General features: G+C 35.2%; 1 protein-coding gene across 7 annotated transcripts in view; it reads left to right on the forward strand.

The window, feature by feature from the left end:
• Positions 1 to 21,391, forward strand: part of UBR2 (ubiquitin protein ligase E3 component n-recognin 2) — a 126,258-nt gene that overhangs the window by 47,049 nt on the left and 57,818 nt on the right. For 6 of the 7 annotated variants that reach the window (XM_059177994.1, XM_059177992.1, XM_059177991.1 and 3 more), the window contains 7 exons: positions 2,809 to 2,939; positions 5,375 to 5,513; positions 6,391 to 6,453; positions 11,250 to 11,370; positions 13,082 to 13,189; positions 13,586 to 13,674; positions 14,760 to 14,858. In XM_059177994.1, the coding sequence (XP_059033977.1) occupies positions 2,809 to 2,939; positions 5,375 to 5,513; positions 6,391 to 6,453; positions 11,250 to 11,370; positions 13,082 to 13,189; positions 13,586 to 13,674; positions 14,760 to 14,858 (750 nt within the window). Of the gene's footprint in view, positions 1 to 2,808; positions 2,940 to 5,374; positions 5,514 to 6,390; positions 6,454 to 11,249; positions 11,371 to 13,081; positions 13,190 to 13,585; positions 13,675 to 14,590; positions 14,690 to 14,759; positions 14,859 to 21,391 lie in introns of all 7 variants that reach the window. The other variant, XM_059177988.1, reaches the window with a different exon arrangement.

Below are 21,391 nucleotides of genomic sequence, written 5' to 3' on the forward strand. Positions count from 1 at the left end.
CCAGGGTCTTGGGATCCAGCCCCGCATCGGGCTCTCCGCTCGGCAGGGAGCCTGCTTCCCTTCCTCTCTCTGCCTGCCTCTCTGCCTACTTGTGATCTCTGTCAAATAAATAAATAAAATCTTTTTTAAAAAAAATAAATAGATAAAAAGCGTATGACATAAAAAACTAGTTTTCCATAATTCCCACTACCTTCTAATGTAAGCAGATATCCTTTTTAGTAATATGTCTTGTGTTCTTCTAGTTTGAAAGAAGAGTAACTCACAGTTGACTCACAGACCAGGGTTTGCATTCTATAAAATAAATGTAATCAAAGAACTACAGTTATTAGTCATAATTGATAATACAGTATAGGGTGAGATGATCATTTATTTACAAATTCCAACTGACTTATGATATCATAAGAGCACTTTGAGCAGAAGTCTTTCTTAGCATTTAATGAGAATCTTAAGCAGACTCCACAGTGTGCATGAAGCCCAATGGGGGACTTGGTCTCATGACCCTGAGATCGTAACCTGAGCTGAAACCAAGAGTCAGACGCTTAACTGACTCTGCCCTCAGGTGTCACCAGAAATAATTCTTAATGAGTGACCATCTTTGAAGATGTTAACTTGTATGCAGAGATGGCAGAAAAATCTTTATTCCTAGCCCTGCCCCAAACTGGGTTAATGTAATGGCAAAATTACTAGTTGGTGATCCTCAATATGTAATATTACACATCTTAGAGTGTATTTTTACATTCCATTTTAAAATACAGATAATTATATATTTTTAACCCAGTGTGTAATTTAAACAGGAAACAGCTTTACCGGGCCCTCGGATTTTATAGAACAGTTTGAATACTACTGTCTTGGATTCTCAAGAATTGGCATTTGTTTCTGTTTCAGGACCTGTTTCGTTCTTATAAATTCTGTTTATTGTAATTCATTCTCTAAATGTCTTGTATTATGGGACATAATTGTGAGAAATGAGTGACTGACTATATAGCAGGGTAATATCACCAAGCAAACTGAGCTTTGATTCTACTTTCTATTTTGGTGTAGAAAGAGGTTCATATATATATATATTTTAAGATTTTATTTATTTATTTGACAGAACAAGAGAGCACAAGCAGGGGGAACAGTAGAGGGAGAAACAAGCTCTCCACTTAGCAGACAGCCCAATGCAGGGCCCCATCCCAGGACCCTGGGATCACAACCCGAGCCAGAAGTAGGCACTCAACCATCTGAGCCACCCAGGCGGCCCTCCCCGCATTTCTTAAGATTTTATTTATTTATTTGTCAAAGCACACACAAGCAGGGAGAGTGGCAGGCGGAAGGAGAAGCAGGCTCCCTGCTCAGAAAGGAGCCTGATGTAAGACTCCATCCCAGGACCCTGAGATCATGACCTGAGCCAAAGGCAAGCACTTAACTGACTAAGCCACACAGGCCTCCGGAGGTTCATATTATTATTAATACCCATTCTTTTATGAATCTCCAGGAGGTACCAGTTCTAGTTCCTTCTTTGTATGGATGGATTCACTATGTTAGTGACTTCTAGTCTCTGAAAGAAATAGTAAAATAAACTTTGCTAGTAGGATAAAAAAAATTTTTCCCATGGGACATATAAAGCAAACCATTGAGAAGATTGTAGATAAAAAGTCCTGTAAGACAAAAATCTTCTTACTCTTCTTTTTCTTATGTTCTTCACACTCTTTACCCATCTCCTTTAGGAGTCTTTTTTCTTCCGTTCTTTTTATTCCCCGTCTCCATGTGTTTGTTATCAGTTCCACTAGGCTTATTTTTGGTGAGGATGTACAAAAAAATCTGTATCCTTTATGTATATTTGCAGTAATGTGTTGATTCCCATTCCATGATGTTGGAGCATACTGATTTTCCCTTTTTCGTAAAGATATATTTATTTTAAAGGGTTTGTGTACAAGAGAGAGGAGGGGCAGAGGGAGAGGAAGAGAGAATCTCTCAAAGAGACTCCCCACTCACCAGGGAGCCCGCTGCTGGGCTCAGTATCACAACCCTGAGATGAGGACATGGCCCACAGTCAAGAGTTGGATGCTGAACTTACTGAGCCACCCAGGTGCCCCAGAACATACTATTTTATTATTTGGGAATGAATATAATACTACTTAGCCATTAAGCTAGGTAACAAGCAAAGCATTAAGATTAAAATTGTGTAAAACATTTTGCCTAAAAGGTATGATAAGCTTAGTGTATATTTACAGTAATACTTTTTCACATTAACCTAGAATTTTTGTGACTTATTCCCTGTTAAGTATAAGGTGCTAAGTTCCCCTTCCATACATACATGACATGCACTGCTAAAACAAAGTAGACAAGGGAGTGATACTTACAGCATCAAGGGGCGGTTTTCTGACCTTGTATTCTGACCGTTTAGAGTTGGGCTGAAAATGAGGCTCTCCTTTATACCTATAAACTAAATTATCTGTCCTTAGGTATCATTACTTTGTTTATTCTGGAAATTGGGGATTAGTAGGATATGAAGCTATAAAGATGGTTTGATGTTAGGTTTTAAAGATCCTGGAATGCCATGCTAAAATTTTTAGATTTATTCATCAATGGCCTTGGGATGCCATCGATTATGTTTAGGTTATCCAGTAATTGGGATCATTATAAACAGAATGGTTCAGGAAGCTTGATTTGGTAGGACATACAGGATCAACCTGAAGAGAAGCCAAAGCTGGAAGATCAGTCAGCTGTTCACAGTAGTATTTTGAGGGGTAGAGGCAGAACAGGAAAGAGGAGAATTAATATGCATTTAAGATGGTTGCAATTTTTATTTTCTGTTCTTAACAGGATCCTCTTGTGCATTTATCAGAAGATGTGATAGCAAGAACCTACAACATTTTTGCTATTATGTTTAGATATGCAGTGGAGATACTAACCTGGGAAAAAGAAAGTGAATTGCCAGCAGATTTAGAGATAATGTAAGTACAGCCCTTTTATTCTTTGTATTCGTATTTGCTCAAACTCTGTTTTAAGCATTTTGATTCTAATTCCTCAAATTAAGTTTAATACAGCTAAGATCGAACATACTCTCTTTTAGTAATTAGTTTTCAGAATACTTTATTTCAGAGTTTTTAAATATGTGTGATCCACTTAGTTGGTAGAGATTTCTCCCTGTTCATTGATTAGTTTACTTTAGCCTCGTATTTCAGGCACAGGCACTTTTCCGTTCTTTGTGTGATAAACCTGATAACTCTCACATTTTTACTGTTTGCGTTTTGATTATTGAGGTTGCAAACTTGTGACCAGAGAGTTGGATTCTGCCATAGTTGTATTAAGGCTCAGGGCTGGCTTTTCCATGTGATGTGCCTGCCTCAAACAACCTTCCCTTTAACTTTTAATTCTAACTAAATTTATTGGAGTCCTGTTCATATTTAAGGTTGATTACAAGTTGAAGTGAGGGTCTAGTGAACATCAGTGGTTTCTTTTTTGCTTTTTCAGTACTGTTCTAGACACTTAGACTCTTCAGTGTTTTTTAATAAAGTGAGATGTTAATTATACTTTTTTAGAAATGTTGAAAATAGTGCCTTATGAATCTATCTTCACATGTATCCATATTGCCATATGAATCTTCACATATATCCACACATACCCATATATGTCGTATGAATGTATCTTCACAATATCTTGCAGGTATTGCAGGTTGGTTTCCAGACCACTGCAATAAAGCAAGTCAAATGAACTTTTTGGTTTCCCAGTACACATGAAAGTTAGATTTACACCATGCTGTAGTCTAATAACATTATGTATAAAAAACAAAGTACATAACCTTAACTTAAAAATACTTCATTGCTAAAAGATGCTGACCATCATCTCAGATTTCAGGGAGTCATAATCGAGGGTCCTGCCTCAATGTTGTTGGCTGCTGACTGAGCAGGTAGGGAGTGGCTGTGGCAGTTTCTTAAAACAAGACAACAGTGAAGATTGCTACATCAATCGACTCTTCCTTTCACTTGAACACTTAGAGATCATTACAGTTTCAGTTGTCTCAGAATACAGAGGCCCAGGGAGAGGGAGAGAAACAGGAAACAGCTGCTCAGTGGAGCAGTCAGAACACATAAAACATTTATACCTAAGTTTGCAGTATTAAATGGATGTGGTTCCTAGTGCTCCAAAACAATTATGACCGTAACATTAAAGATCACTGATCACTGATCACAGATCACCATAACAAATATAATAATGATGAAGATGTTTGAAGTATTGCAAGAATTACCAAAACATGATGCAGAGACATAACATGAGCAAATGCTGTTAGAAAGATGGCACTGAAGAGGCTTGCTCAACACAGCATTGCCACAAACCTTCAGTTTGTAAAAAAACAAAACAAAAAAACAAAACCCACAATATCTACAAAGCACAGTAAAACAAGATGTACTTCAAGTTGGGAACCGTTGATCAAAGATACAAATTTAGACCCTAGAGAATAGAAGAGTTTTGTTTTTATCTTTTTGTTTCATTGTAGGTTCAAAATCACCAGTATAGAAGGGAAAAGAATGTAACTTGCTTCTCTTATACTATTTTCCTGACTTAGTAGATGGCATTCCATCTACACAGAAACCTGAATCGCCTATACCCATTTAGATTTCAAATCCAGCTGGTTCTTCCTCCATCAAATCATATAACTTCTGTTCTTCTCCATTACTGCTGTCCTACTCCAAATTAATTAATTTCATCATTGACAACATTGCTTCCCTAGCAGAATTGCTATATCTATTCTTGTCCTCAACGATTCATTCTCCACATTGGTAGCAAAGTGAACTTTAAGGCAAACCTGACTGTTACTTATTTTAAGGATCTCTGATATAAATCCCAAGTGGGGCTTGAACTCATGACCCCGAGATCAAGAGTCACATGCTCTTCCAACTGAGCCAGCCAGGTACCCCAGTGTATTGTAAAATACTTAGCAGGATCCCTGGTCCTTAACTGCTAGATGACAGTGGCACTCCTGCCCCAGTCATGACAACAGAAAATGTCTCTAGACATTGCCAAGTGGTCCTCTATGGTAGTTAGTGGAGAAGTGCCTCCAGTTTAGAACCATTGATAGTTAGTTTGACTTTGGGTCTCAGATTACTTCTCTGCAGTTCTCTGAAGTCCCAGATCTATTTTACCCTGTTGCAGTTTTTTGTTCTTCTTGATAAAAGCCAGTTCACTTAGAATTACATGTCAAATACATATCTTCCCCAACAGATAGTGGTGTCATCGAGTATGGGGGACCACAGATGACTTTGCTACAGATATGTGCCCAGTACCTAGCACATCCCCTAGCACTAGAACCAAGTGTGCTCTTACTTAATCAGCCTAGAGCTAGAGAATATGCATTTAGATAATATATAATTTACGTTTTACCCCACAGAGAGAAGAGGGATACCTACTATTGCATGCTGTTTAATGATGAGGTGCATACTTATGAACAAGTTATTTATACCCTTCAGAAAGCTGTTAACTGTACACAAAAAGAAGCCATTGGCTTTGCAACTACAGTAGATCGAGATGTAAGTAATTTTCATTATATTAATGTCACATAATAAATTTGAACCTTTATTACAGATAAGCTATTCTGGGAAAATTGAATAGTCTAGGGTGTTTTTGTTTTAAGGATTTTATTTATTTATTTGAGAGAGAGAAAGAACACAAGTAGAGGGGAGGAGCAGAGGGAGAGGGGGAAGCAGACTCCCCACTGAGCAGGGAGCCCAATGTAGGGCTTGATCCTGGGACTCTGGAATCATGACCTGAGACAAAGGCAGACACTTAACCAACTGAGCCACCCAGGTGTTCTTAGGCTATTTTTTTTTTTAATTTCATTTGAATATTGGGACAGATACATATTGGGTATAAATATAAGCTGTTGTCAGAAAGTTTAGAAGGAAATGTAGATGGAGTTGCCCTCATTCTACCCAGTGATTAGAAATATTCAGTTATGGAGCACCTGGGTGGCTCAATCAGTTAAGCATCTCCCTTCAGCTCAGGTCATGATTCCAGGGTCCCTGCTCAGTGGGGAGTCGTCATCTCCCTCTGCCCCTCCCCACAACTTGTGCTCTTTCTCTCTCTCTAACTCACTCTGTCTCTCAAAGAAATAAAATCTTAAAAAAAAAGAAAAGAAATACTTAGTTATGAAAACAAGAATTATAGCAACCTAGAAGAATAAATGTTATATCATTTAAGGAAATATACTTATTAGTGAGTTGAAAATATTAGGATGGTTTTGAAGGAAGATAATTTACTTTTCATCATTGAATAGAATGAATGTTGTAAATATTAAAGTTGACTGGAGTTGATATATGCTCAAATATGTTTATTTACTGGATGAAAAGTTATTAATACTGAATATAATATTTTTACATGTTAATTTAAAATATCTTCATTTACCAGGGTCGTAGGTCTGTTCGATATGGAGATTTCCAGTATTGTGAACAAGCAAAATCAGTGATTGTTGTAAGTAATTTAAAAACATGTCTACGCTATTATTTTTTTTTAATTAGTTTAAAACTCATTCCATATTTTGGCATTTATGAACACATATTTCTGTATTCATGAATGTAAAGCCAGCATCAGCCAAAAGTCATGTTTAATGATATGTTTCTTGAGCATTCATTGTATTATTGCTCTGTTTTTTTAAGGTAAGAATAATATTGAAAATGAACATTTACATGAAATACAGATTTTATGCCTTCCTATTTCTCTGTCAGAAATATCTTAGAAAGTGTATCATTTTTGTTTTGTTTTTGATAGCATGTCACATTACTTTTTAGGACTTTAACTGACTTAGCACCAAGATCAGAATTCAAGGGAGGTTGTTTCTTAGTAACTTATACCAAAGTATGCTGCATATAATAATAGCACTTAATGTAGTATTTCTCTAAAAGAAAACTATTCCTCACATTTATATTTATTTTAAAAAGTAAGAATTATTTTAAACTCTTCCATGTAAATGAATTTTATGTAAATGTCCTTTTTGTTAAGTATTTTAAATATGCAGATAAAAATAGAGATAACATAGCAAATGCCTGTATGCCCACATTATACAGCTTTTCCTCACACTTTTTTAATGTAAATAAAATAGTGTAGAGGACCCTGTATTAACCCTTCTTTATCCTATTCCCTTTTCTCCTACCCTAGAGATAGATAATGACTTTTACTCATTTGTTTGTTCATTCTTGCGCGTACCTTTATGCTTCCATTTATTAAATCTGTTAACATTATATGTATTGATTTGGAGGCCTTTAAACATTAATTCATAATGTTTCATAACAAGGTTCATACTGGATGTATTTATACTACAGCTTTCTATTTCATTGTTGATACTAGGTTTGTGTGTGTTGATGCATGTACCTGTGAAAAATTCGATTAATAACTTTACCATAATTTTGCCATTCTCCTACTGATGGACAATTAGGATAATTCCTTTTTTTTTTCTTCTTTTGCTATGACTAAAAATCCGGCTATGGTTGCATAGATGTAAAAGTTTCTCTAGGGTATATACCAAGAAATAGGATTTCAGAGCATTTTCATCTTTACTAGAGTTTGCTAAGTTAGTCTTCAAAATGGTAGCACTAATATGCATGCCCATCAGAGGTGTATAGAGAGTTCCCATTTCTCCACAACTTTGTCAAAACTGTGTATTGTCAGATTTTTAAATTTTTGCCAATTTCATGTGTATGGATGGCATCTCGTCAATTAAATTTACATTGTCTTAATTATGAGTATCTTTATATTTTCTTTAAGATTTATTTATTTATTTATTTATTTGATGGAGAGAGAGAGCGCACAAGTAGGCAGAGCAATAGGGAGAGGGAGAAGCAGGTTGCTCATTGAGCAGAGGGCCTTTTGTAGAGCTGGATCCCAGGACCCTAGGATGATGACCTGAGCTGAAAGCAGACACTTCAGCTGACACTGACTGAGCCACCAAGGCACCCCATTTTATTTCATATTTATTTATGTTTTCTGTGAATTTCCTATTCATATCCTTTACCCATTTGGGGGGTTTTGTCTTTTTCTTACTTTTTTGTTAGGGGTTCTTTATGTAACCCGAATTGTGGTCTTTTGTTACAAATATCTTTTCCCACGATGTGACTTAATTTACATTTGTCTCTGGTTCCTTTCATTGAGCAAAAACTTTAAATTTTACTGTAGCAAAATACATCTTTTTCTTTATGATTTGTTTTATTTTAAAAATTCTTAATATCTAGACATAATAATACATGAGGAACTATATCATGGTTGGGTAGAAGAATATTTCCATTTTTAGGAAATGCAGATTGAATATTAAGGGATAAGGAGGGATGATGCATATAACACACCCTCAGTAGTTCTTGGGGGTTTTTCTTTTTTTTTTTAATTTAAGTTAATATATGTTTATCTGTGTGGAGAGAAGAAAAATAAGGTGGAAATGATAAAGCAATCGGGATCAAAGTTATAGTAGATGAATCTGAGTAAAGCAAAGAGGTATTTTTTTCTTATATTGGTTACTTTATAACTTCTTATTTGTAGTACTGTCATTTCAATTTTTCCTTTTTAAGAAAATTAGTATTTGTAATCTCTGGTGGCATTTATATAGATATATTCATAATACAGAAAAGAAAGTCCAGAAATAGATACTAGCTAGAAGTAACTATAGGTACGTTCTAAGGAAGGAGGAGAGCTTCTTAACCTATACTAGAACCCCAGGAGTTAATAAAGAAATGTATTTTTTGGCTATGTAAAAAATTAGCATAAGAAGATACTCCATAAACAAAGTCAAGAGACAAACAGTAGATTTAGGCAAAATTATTTCTAACATAGAGGATAGACATTTAATGTTTATGATAAACAGAATACTCATAGATTATCAAGTAGGGAACAAATAACAAAATAGAAAAATGGACAGAGGATATGGAAAGGCAATTACAGCAGAGAAAAAAATCTAGGCAGTCAGTATACATGAAGAGACTCACTCATTGGTAATCAGTAAAATGATGGGGAGATTTCATATTCAACAGGTTGGAGAGGTTAGAGTGGTAAAATACCTTACTGGCAAAGATGCAGAGAATTTGAAAGCTGGTGTAAAATAAATGGCTACAGCATTTGGGGAAATAACTTAGTAGCATCTATTACTAAAGTTTTATCTTTCCTAAGAATTTATCTCATAGAAATGTAAGCACTAGCAAGTGTGTATACAAAGATGTTCAGTGCTGCTTTTTTTGTAGTCACAGGAGACTGAAAACAAAGGGAATATGAATGCCCTTCTCTAGAGGATGTTTGAATAAATCCACACCACAGTATATCATGAGTCATTAACCCAAAAAAATTGGTTAACGCAAAGATACACAAGAGTATGTATAGTATCCCATTTTTGTAGATCAAATAAAAATCTTTATAAATGTATACATATATAACATATAGATAGAGAAAATATGCAGAGACATACTGTGTTAATGTGGATTATGGGGATGGGATAAAGTTGGGGGTAGAAAGATGATCCAAACAAAAAATTATAATAGACTTAAGTAGACCTTTCTTCAAAAAGGTATATAAATTACCAGTAAGCACATGAAAACATCCTCAATAATCACTAATTGTTAGGGAAATGCAAATGAAAACCATGATGAGATACCCACCTGTTACCCATTTGGATGGCTGTTATAAACAAAAAACGTAACAGCATCAAAAGAGTTGGCAAGGATATGGAGAAATTGCAACCCTTGGGCACATTACTGGTGGGAATGTAAAATGGTACAGCTACTATGGAAAATTGTAATGTAGTTCCTCTAAAAATTAAAAGGGAATTAACATATGATCCAGCAGTTTTGCTTCTGGGTATATGCACAAAAGAATTGAAAGCAAGGTCTAGGAGATATTTGTACACCTATGTTCAAAGCAGCATTGTTATTCACAATAGGCAAAAGACAGAGCAACTCAAGTGTCTATTGATGGATGAATGGAAAAATAAAATCTATATACATACAATAGAATATCATTCAGCCTTAAAAAGGAAGGAAATGCTGGTGCATGCTACAACATAGGTAAACCTTGAGGATATTATGCTGAGAGAAATAAGCCAGTCACAAAAAGATAAATAGTGTATGATTCCATTTATATGATACCTACAGTGTTTGGTGGGTATAAAGTTTGGGTTCTTCAAGATGAAAAGAATTCTGGAGATAAAAAAAAGAGTTCTGGACTGCCCTATGACCCAGCAATTGCACTACTGGGTATTTACCCTAAAGATACAAATGTAGTTATCCGAAGGGGCACGTGCACCCGAATGTTTATAGCAGCAATGTCCACAATAGCCAAACTATGGAAAGAACCTAGATGTCCATCAACAGATGAATGGATAAAGAAGATGTGGTATATATACACAATGGAATACTATGCAGCTGCATCAAAAGAAATGAAATCTTGCCATTTGCGACAACATGGATGGAACTAGAGCGTATCATGCTTAGCGAAATAAGTCAAGCGGAGAAAGACAACTATCATATGATCTCCCTGATATGAGGAAGTGGTGATGCAACATGGGGGCTTAAGTGGGTAGGAGAAGAATCAATGAAACAAGATGGGATTGGGAGGGAGACAAACCATAAGTGACTCTTAATCTCACAAAACAAACTGAGGTTTGCTGAGGGGAGGGGGTTTGGAAGAAGGGGGGTGGGGTTATGGACATTGGGGAGGGTGTGTGCTATGGTGAGTGCTATGAAGTGTGTAAACCTGGCGATTCACAGACCTGTACCCCTGGGGATAAAAATATATATTTATAAAAAATTTAAAAAAAAAAGTTCTGGAAATTGGTTATACCACAGTGTGAATGTACTTAAGACTTCTACATTTAAAACTTAAGACTTCTATACATTTAAAAATGGTTATGTTGGAAATTATAGTTTATTATACAGCAGAGATTTTCTTTTTTTCGAAGTATGGATAACATCACTTCTATACTGTGAAGCAAATTACTTAAATAAATATGTAATTGCATTTAAGAAATTGAAAACCTAAAACAAATGTCAGCATTTAAGTAATTTCTAATTGGTGGGGCAGATTTTCAAATATAGGACCAAAGACCCAGGTTACTCATAAGCTGTAACTTCTTACTTTTTTGGAGGAATCCTAAGATTCTTTCTAGATCCTAAATTAGGATCTGAGTAAGGCAAGCCAAGTGGTATTTTTCTTACACTCATACATGAAAAAAAATTTCTCCTGTATAAGACAGCCTTTTTAAGTTTGTTTTTTTCTTTCTGCCATTTCTTTTTAAGAGAAATACCAGTAGACAGACAAAGCCACTCAAAGTTCAAGTTATGCATTCGTCTATTGTCGCACATCAGAATTTTGGTTTGAAACTTTTGTATTGGCTGGGAAGTATTATTGGATATTCAGGTAGGTTCAAAAAACTATTTTGGAAAAAATATCAAGTGAAATAATTTCTTTCTTTATTGTCACATTTTAAAATACCATCTCAGAATATATTTATGTACATAAATTTTCTCAAATTTTGCTCCACAGGATTTTTTATATGCATACAAAGGATTTTGTGTTCAAATAAATGCAGGAAATACTGGATTAAACAATAATAAATGACTTTAATATGCTAATGAAATGCAAATCTTGCAGACTTAATAAAAGAACCCTTTTTTTTTTAACCCCATCCTGTGGAACTCTGTTCCACAGAGCAAGCTAGGAAATACTACTATAAATAAAACATAAGTGATTAGCAGTTTAAAGGATACACACTAATGTTGATATCTTTGTTTTGACTCTTCTAACTTCTGGTTACTAATAATTTGCAACTCCAAACACTTGCAGATTTGAAGTTAATGATTTATATTTGTTATTTTTTGTCTTTCCACATTCCACAAATTAGATAATCTTTTTAATGTGGTAGCAGAATGAAGAACCCACATGGCTAATGCCAAAAATACAAGTTTGATGTATAAAATAGAATACTAAAGAGAAAAATAGGAACAGATCTAAGCTATCCGTTATACTGTTCTTCAGAAAGCAAGAGTGGTGATTTGGATAAATGACATTGTGATGTTTATTATAAAAAGAAGTTCTAAAGTTTTGTATTAAAAGAGCATTGCCACACTGTGAACATGACAGTTGAAAAAATATGGAGGTACAGAAATTTAGGAAACCATGTTTGCTTGTCTTTTTAAATGTTTTTCCATTATTTTTCTTATCCTCAGTCTTTTTAGTTTTGGTATTTTCCATTGGATACCTGTTCACCAAGTTCTCCACTAGAGTAGTAATGAATAGTATCATGGAAGCAATTTCCTGCCAGAAATTTTTTTGAGATATTTACCCTTAATTATTTAAAGACCTTGTCTCTTATTTAATACTATATACGTATTTCTCTTTAGTCTTATAAACAATTCCTGTTTGGTGGCTTTTATAATTTTAAAATTACTCCATTTCTTTCCGATTATTTTGCATGCTTATAGAAGACTAAAAACTGATTTTAAAAATCATAAAGTATGAAACATAAGGTATTAAAGTTTTGGTTATGTTAATGCTTATGTTAATATTTGAAGAACTTTTTTTTTTTAAGTTCAGCATTTAGAAGATACAGGAATTTGTCTTCCGGGACCTTTCACATAGTAGGTACACATAGGTTCACAGGGAACATTTATTTAATGAGTGGAAACATTTTGCATAGCACTGACAAGTGGACTGGTGCTTATTATAGTACAGAGGCCATACATACTTTTTTTTTTTTAATGGCAGCACAATTATACCTACCTTCACTTGTCATGGATGTAACAGTTTTATTATAATCTGGTTTAATTAACATAGGTCCTTAAAGAACTGTATTTAAGTTCTTTACAACATAAGAGGTCGTTGCCCTTCTGATAGGCTTATATTTTGGTATTCTGGAATGAGTGTTGGTGTAGAATGTGAGATTTGGAATTTTTCTCTTTTTGTGAAAATGCTAATAAAATAGTTAATATGTTTACTTTTTCTGAATAAAGTTGACCATTAACAAACATATAAAGCTCTATAGATTCACTGGAACATTTCTTTTAAAATGTCATTTTATTTTAATACTTGAAGTTTATATTTCATTGACTACTTTCCTTCCTGTTTTAAGATGGGCTTCGTCGAATTTTATGTCAAGTTGGTTTACAAGAAGGGCCAGATGGTGAAAATTCTTCTCTAGTGGATAGATTGATGCTTAATGATTCCAAATTGTGGAAAGGTAATCTTTTAACTACTTTCAGGGTATAGGAGAACCTTAAATAAGTAAATGGGAAAAGGTTTTTTGGTTTTGTTTTGTTTTGTTTTCATTTGTGAAGGTATTTAATAAATATATTTATAGTTTTTAGAATTAACACATGCAGTCTTATTCTTTGGAAAAAACATCAACAGATTTTGGAGTCCATGACCCAAATTAAATGGCCTTTATATTTTGGTAGAAAACTATTTTTAGAAAAAATTTTTTAAGAAGCAGATTGCAAGTGTTTTATACTGAAGGAACACATTTAGAGTTCTGCTCTTAAGACTTGAAATATAGTTTGACATATAAAAACCTTGGAATTGTAATTTTTGGCTTGTTTGATACATCATTATTTTACATCTACTCTTTTTGTAAAAGGTGCTAGGAGTGTATATCACCAGTTGTTTATGAGCAGTCTCCTTATGGATTTGAAATACAAGAAATTGTTTGCTGTTCGATTTGCAAAGGTAAGTAGTCTCTCAGTTTGAAATTTAACGAAATGGGTATATACAGAGTAAATATAACCCATGATTATATCCAGGCTTTATAATATTAGCAACCAATAGTAATATGTCACCATGTTGATTTTAAGTTCTCAGAAACTTCAATAGATGATCTTTTTCTCTTTTATAAATAGAGTAAAATTCCAGCAGTAAGGCTTTTCTTTTGCGTCACCTACCATGATAATAAAAAATCCACCTGTGAGATGTATATGATATCAAATGATAAATGAAGAATTTAAACCTATGCCATTGTGTATTATGTATGGTATTATACCCATTAAAATTTGTATAAGGAAAAGATCTTAGGTGAAATGACATGTATATGTGGATGTGATTTAAGAATCATGAACTCTTGGTTGTTGATATGTTTGAATTATATTCTTCTCCTGTTTTGTAGTATGTGCTTTTTTTTTTTAATTCACCTGAATTAGGAGTTCTTAATCAAGGAAGAATGTAAGGATCGTTTGGGGAGCTCTTTCAAAATACATCTCTCTGTGTCCCATTCTCAAACTTAATTAGGCAAATTCACCAAGAATGGGATCCAAGCATGTGTACTTGGAAAGAGCCATCAGGTGATTCTGATATACATCCATAAGAAATAAAAGTCTGTTTTCATCAGAGACCATGTAGAGCTGCTGTGATTTAGCCCTACCAGTGTACAATAACATCCCAAGATTTTAGAAGCTGTTACTCCTGTTTGAGCTTGTAAAGATTGTATAGTGAATCAGTATTTATACAAAATTTCATTGATAGAAATTATTTCAGTTATCATTCTCATAGCAGTGTTATCTTACTGACTCCTCCAACCCTGACTTTTCATTATAATCCTTAAACATTTGGTCGATGTGGATTAGAGGTGAATCTCGCCCTTGTTGTTTAGAATTACCAGCAGTTGCAGAGAGATTTTATGGAGGATGATCACGAGCGAGCAGTGTCCGTGACTGCTCTGTCTGTCCAGTTCTTCACCGCACCTACTCTGGTGAGTAGTGCTTGCCTTTTCTTTGTAACTGATAGCTGGCACTCCTTGCCTTTTTTTGCCTTCTTAATAGAACTATGAGCGTTTGCAGAGTGATTATGTGACAGATGACCACGACAGAGAGTTTTCAATCGCAGACCTCTCGGTTCAGATATTCACGGTTCCTTCACTTGTAAGTACTAAAAGACTAAGAAGAACTTTCTTGTTTGCCATTGACAGAAATAAAGCCTTAAAATACTAGAGAATAAAGATCTGTATATTCCTGAATAGAATAATATTTTATTAATGGGTGATCACACTTCAGACACCTTCAGCCATACTAGAACATAGCCTTCAGTATGTAATCTGAAAGAAAAAGTCATTTAAACTTAATCTGTACATTGTCATACACTTCCCCAAGGTTTTGAACTGGTAAGTTAAAAATTCAGCTGATTGGTTTAACAAACGTATCCATTAGAAATAGCATTTTTTTTTTTAATTAGAAATAGCATTTTATATACAATCTCACATTTTGAGAAGCTTCCTTCCTCCCAATAAGACAATTGAATCACAATGGTTGGAGGTGGTCTCATACTAAGTTTCACTAGTTGCCCAGGAAGGCATCACTATGTTTTAGTGCTATTCAGTAATTAAAATTCATATTTAATTTATTTGACAAAAATGTGTTGAGATCTTTTATTTCTTGGACACAGTTCTAAGCTTTGGGAGTACAGTGGTGAACTTAAAATAATGGGAAGGACTCACAGAATTGGTTAATTAAAACTGTAATGAAAACTCAAGAATTTCATTGTTTTGAGAGAGAATCAGAGAAAGATCTAACCTATTCCCAAATTTCCGAGAAGGGTTCTGTAGGGAAAGCACCTTTATGTGGGGTCATGAAGGAAAGTTCATTTAAATGGATCAGCACTTGAGCAGGTCTTGAGTTAGGAAAGTTCCTATCCAGGAAACAGAAGGAAAGCCAGCACAGTTGAAGATCCTTAAAGATGGAATAAAATAGAAGGCCGGTGCCTAATTGTATAGTATTCTAGGGTTATTTTCCTACAGAGGTGCATTTTCCAGTTTTTTTGTGTGTTTATAATGAGTGTTTTTCTCGGGATTACCTTTATGTTAAAGGATGTATTCTAGTCTAGTTGAAGCTGTCTGTATCCACTAATGAAATATTATAAGCCAAGAGAAAGATTTTGGTTCAATGGGAGACCAGTGAATATTTTAAAAGTGGCATTTACATCATCATGTTTGTGATTTTTAAAAGATCGTGCTGTTTGTAATTTGGAGAACAAATTGACAGGGGGCAAAAGTGAGCGTGAGGAACCTAATTAGAAGCTGATGCTGTGATCCAGACAAAAATTGGTGGTAACTCAGTCTGGGATTGTGGCAGTAGATGTGAGTTGTGAGAGAGATTTAAATAGTAAAAGCTACAGAATTGGCCAGACTTGGGTTTGGAGAATCAGTTGGTGATTGGTTGTTCAGTTGGAGAGAAAGAGTAAAGATGACTCCCAGGTTTGTGACTTACAGCCCAGTGGATGTCATGCCACCTGCACAAGGGATTTTGGAAAACGAGTAGTATTTGTGAAGAGAGAAAATGATGCTTTCATTTTTAGTCAGGGATGTTTGAGAAGCCTCTGAGATATCCCATATGTGTTCATATCTGTGCTTCCTCCATTATTATCCATTTCCATGTCTGTACCCAGTTCTAATAATTTCTTTAATGTTCTCAGGCTTCTTTTTTTTTTTTTTTTTTTAAGATGAACTAAAATTGGGATGCCTGGGTGGCTCAGTTGGTTAAGCGGCTGCCTTTGGCTCAGGTCATGATCCCAGGATCCTGGGATCAAGTCCTGCATTGGGCTCCTTGCTCCTTGCGGGGAGCCGCTGCCTGCCACTAGGCCTACTTGTGCACGTGCTCGCTCGCTCTCTCTCTTTCTCTCTCTGTCTGTCTCTGACAGATAAATAAATAAAATATTTTTTTTTAAATGAACTAAAAACACAAAAAAACACATTAGGATTTTGATTGAAAATGTATTTAAAGATACTTTGGGAAGAACTGATATCTTTGCAATATCAAATATCCCTGTCCAGGAACATAGTTTGTCCTCATTTATTAAGTCTTATTTTATGTTCTTATTACAAACTTAACCGTTCTCTTCTTGTGGGTCTTACACATTTTTAATCTGGCTATGTCTGGCATGTAGAAAAAGCACTGTTACTTACATACTCATCTTAAATCTTTCTGGTCCTCTTAATTAACATTTAAATATTAAATTTTGTGTTAAATAATTTTGTATTAAATAACAAAATAATATTTTGTGTTGATTCCTTGGAATTTTGAGTAATCTACAAGTAATTTTTGTTCTACTATTTCATCTTCTATTTTTTCTTGTCTGATTCTTTTAGTTAGAAACACTAGACAAATAGCATATGTACTCATTTATTCAGAACTTACTTATTTAGCACCTTTACTGAGCAGGTACTGTTGTGGGCTCTGGAGAAAAATATTGCAGTAAACAAAGCAGACAAAAGTCCCTGATCCTATGGAATTGGGAAGAGACAGATATACAAACAGTTGGATACCATTTATGAATCAAGTGTTGATGAGTGCTATGAAGTAGAAAAGCAGGTTGAATGGATAGAGAGTGACACTTAAGGGATCATACTTTATACAAGGTTATCAGAAGGCCTCTTAGAGAAGTAGTGTTTGAACAGGAACCTGAAGAAAGTAAGAGATGAGTAATGTGACTAACTGGTGGAAGAGCCTCCTGGGCAGAGAGAACAGCAAGTACAAAAGTTCTGAGATGAATGTGCACTTGACATTTTGGAAGAAAGAATCCCAAACAGGCCAGTGTTGCTAGATAAATGAGGAAAATGGTCAGTGACATCACTGAGGTATAGGGTTGAAGATGGAATGGCAAGGGCCATTGTAAAAGCTTAGGTCTTTTGTCTAAAGAAAGTTTAATAAGGGAAATGATAAAAGAACAGAAATTAATAAAACAAAGCAAATATATGTAATAAAAAAATCAGTACAACCAAAAGTTGGTTCTTTTAAAACACCAAGGAAAAAAGGAATAGATATTTAGAAAGACTAATAAAAATAGAAAAATTTTATTGTGAAAAGGGCTGCAAAAAAGCACAGGCCTTACAGTTATTAAGTAGAAAATAAGACAATATTGGGACCAACTTAAATCATATAATTGGAAGTTTGGATAAAATGAACAGATTCCTAAGAAAACCCGCAGGTTATTAAAAGAGAAATAAGGAACAAAAATTTTTAATTATTATAAAAATCTTCTCACAAGTCCCCAGGCCCAAGTGGCTACACTGGAGAATCCTTCCAAATATTTAAGGAAGAAATAACAACTGTCTTACATTAATTTTTCTGGAAAACAGAGAAAGAGAATATACTGGCCAATTTAATTGAGTTCTCTGTTATCTTGATACCAAAATCCAGCAAGGCAATTTACAAGAAAATTACCATCTACTCCCTCTCACAGATGAGGTTGCACAAATCAAATCAGGCAATATAGAAAAAGGATAATACATCACACCAACTTTGGTTTTTTTCCTTAATGCAAGAGTAGTATAACATTTGGGGGAAAAAATCAGCTGGAATAATTCACCTTATTAACAGTTGCGAAAAAAAAATTGTATCAAATGTTTTTTCTGAATTAATGAAAATTCAACACTTTCTCATAATTTAAAACAAAATACCTCATACCTAGAAATGAAAGAGAACTTTAATCCGAGAGTACCTAAGAACAAAACAAAAAGTGAAAACCTCAAGCAAACATTCTGTTTAATGCTAAGTGTTAAAAGCTTTTCCCCTGAGATGAGGAATGAGAAAGATTCCTGCTTTTATTCACCACATGATGACAACCATTCTTCCTGTAATTTCTTAAGATAAATGTTTAAGTTGTTGGCTTTCAGCCTTTCTCTCCTGATAAGTGCATATAAGGCTTAAGTTTCCATCTAAGCAATGACGTTAGCTGCATCCCACAATTTTGTAATGTCCTATTTTTATTATACAGTTCAAAAAATCCACTGAGTTCCTTTGGGACCTCTTTTTCCTTGATCCATTTTTTTCTTCTTTGTGGTTATACTCCTTAGAGATATATTGCTAAATTTCAAAACACTCGGGCATTTTCTAATAATTATTTTGTTACGAATTCTAGTTTAATTTTACTGTGGTTGGAGAACTTGCTGATTTCAGTTGTTTAGTCTAGCTTTATGGCCAGAATATTTTCAGTTTTGATAAATATCCCATATGAACTTGAAAATAATGTATATTCTCTTATCATTGGGTACAGTGTTTCTGTATGTCACTTGGGTCAAGTTTGTTCATTTTCATTTTGTAAGTCTTACACATTTACTAATCTTCTGCCTGCTTGTTCCATCAGCTGTTGAAGCATCTTAGGGCTTCCCACAGTGATTGTTAGATTTGTCTTTCTCCTTTTACATCTGTTTCTATATACGTGTTTTATATATCTTTATGTTATTGAACACATACAAATTTAGAATTGTACCTTATAGATTAATCCTTTTATCATTGAGTTATTTTTTCATCTCAGATAATACTGCTGACTTAAAGTAATTTATATGATATTACAGCAACAACTGCTTTTTATTGGTTAGTGTTTGCATAATATGTCTTTTCCATTCTTTTTTTTTTTTTAAGAGAGAGATAGTTGGGAGTTGGGGAGGGCCAGTGGGAGTAGGAGAGAATCTCAAGCAGCCCCTACTCCTAATGCAGAGCCTGACATGGGGTTCAATCTCACAACCCAGAGATCATGACCTGAGCTGAAATTAAGAGTTGGATGCTTAACCAGCTGAACCACCCAGACACCTCACATTTTTAACTTTTTTGTACCTTCATACTAAATTTAACGTCACTTTTATAAAGCATGTATTTAGGTTTTGTTGTTTACCCAGTCTGTCACACCTGATGATATATAATCACATTACTGCTCATTTAATGTAATTACTGGTATATTTGGCTTTAAAGATTACCTTGTGATTTTTTTGTTGTTGTTTGAACCACCTATTTCGTTTCTTTTTCCCTTCTTTCTTACCTTCTTTTGGATTAAGTAGTTATTTCTTTACCCCACCCTTTATTAACTTGTCTTACATTCACTTACTACTCTCGTAAGGGTGACTCTAAAGCAGTTTTATTCCGATGTGTCAGTAATGACAGGATAAACAACTTGTACCAGAATGTGAACCAACACGTTGTTGATCTCAGCACAACTCTTACTATGAGAGGGGTGCCTGGGTGGCTCCGTGGGTTAAGCCTCTGCCTTCGGCTCAGGTCATGATCTCATGGTCCTGGGATGAGCCCCGCATCAGGCCCTCTGCTCAGCAGGGAGCCTGCTTCTCCCCGCCCCCCACCCCACCTGCCTCTGTCTACTTGTAATCTCTCTCTCTCTGTCAAATAAATAAATAAAATCTTTTAAAAAAAAAAAAAAAACATTCTGGCTATGAGGAAAAAAAAGTCAGCTAAATTAAACTGTTACTAGTTAATTTATCTTCTTGTCACAACAAGCAGTTTGTATGCTGCTGGTCCATGGAGCGTACTTTGAGTAGCACTGCCCTAGAGGTTACGTGTGCATCCCTGATACTGCAGGCCAGCGCTATGTTTCAGCCCTGAAGGGTGGAAGTCTAGACATCGCCACTCAGCTTTTGCTGGTGTAGATGGGACTGGAGCTATAGTTTTTTCTGTAGCAGTTGCCTAGAGTAGAGGGGTTCTTGTTGAAAGTTTTCTCTCCTGCTGGGTTACTTCTTTCCTGTAGCTGAGAGAGCTGGCTTTTATTGGGGCTTTAAAAAAAAAAATCTGTGCCCATTGGCATTTTCAGATTACCAGCTTCTTAGAACTCTGCCATGTCATTTTTTGTGTTCTCTGAGGTCCCTAGCCAGTCTGCCTTCTATCTAGCCACCTCTCTGAAATCTTCTGGTGTTCTTTTGCATATAATATCCAGGATTTTTAGGTGTACTTAGAAAACTAGAGAAAACTAAACCTACTCCCTCTAACCTGATCACTGGAACAAAAAAATCCATTTTTTTTTTAATGGATTCCAGTTTTCTGGTGAAATACTCCATTTTTTCCTCAGTTTTCTGACCATGTAAATCGTAGTTATTTTAAAGTCATGGTCTGATCTGGGAGTGCCTGGGTGGCTCAGTCAGTTGAGCTTTCAGTTCTTGATTTCAGCTCAGGTCATGATCTCAGGGTCATGGCCTTGAGCCCCGTGTCAGGCTCTGTGCTCAGTGTGAATCCTGCTTGGGATTCTCTCCCTCTTCCTCTCCCTCTCCCCCTGCCCCTGCTTGCTCGCTCTCTCTCTCTCTCTCTCTCTCTCTGTAAAGTGGATAAATAAATACATCTTAAAGTCATAGTCTGATAATGTCATTATCTAGATCATTTGTAGGTCTATTCCTGTTTTTTTATGTTTTTGCTTCAGATGTTTTCCTTCAGATGCTGAAGGAAAAGCAGCTCCAGAATGTTGGCTCACCTCCCTCTGCCATGCCCCTTCTCCATGGTTTTATCCCCTCGAGTCCTTATTGTCTCAGCAGCTCTCTAATGATTTCAAACATTTCTTCCTAACTGATCTTTTCTGGTTGTTCTTAGGGGGAAATGTTGGTCAGCCTCAAGCTTCCATCATGACTGGATGCAGAAGACTTACATGTATCATTTCTTGAAAAAGCACCATTAGTAGTTCATCTGCC

This window comes from Mustela lutreola, chromosome 6, assembly GCF_030435805.1.
Source record: "Mustela lutreola isolate mMusLut2 chromosome 6, mMusLut2.pri, whole genome shotgun sequence".
Classification (NCBI taxonomy): domain Eukaryota; kingdom Metazoa; phylum Chordata; class Mammalia; order Carnivora; family Mustelidae; genus Mustela; species Mustela lutreola.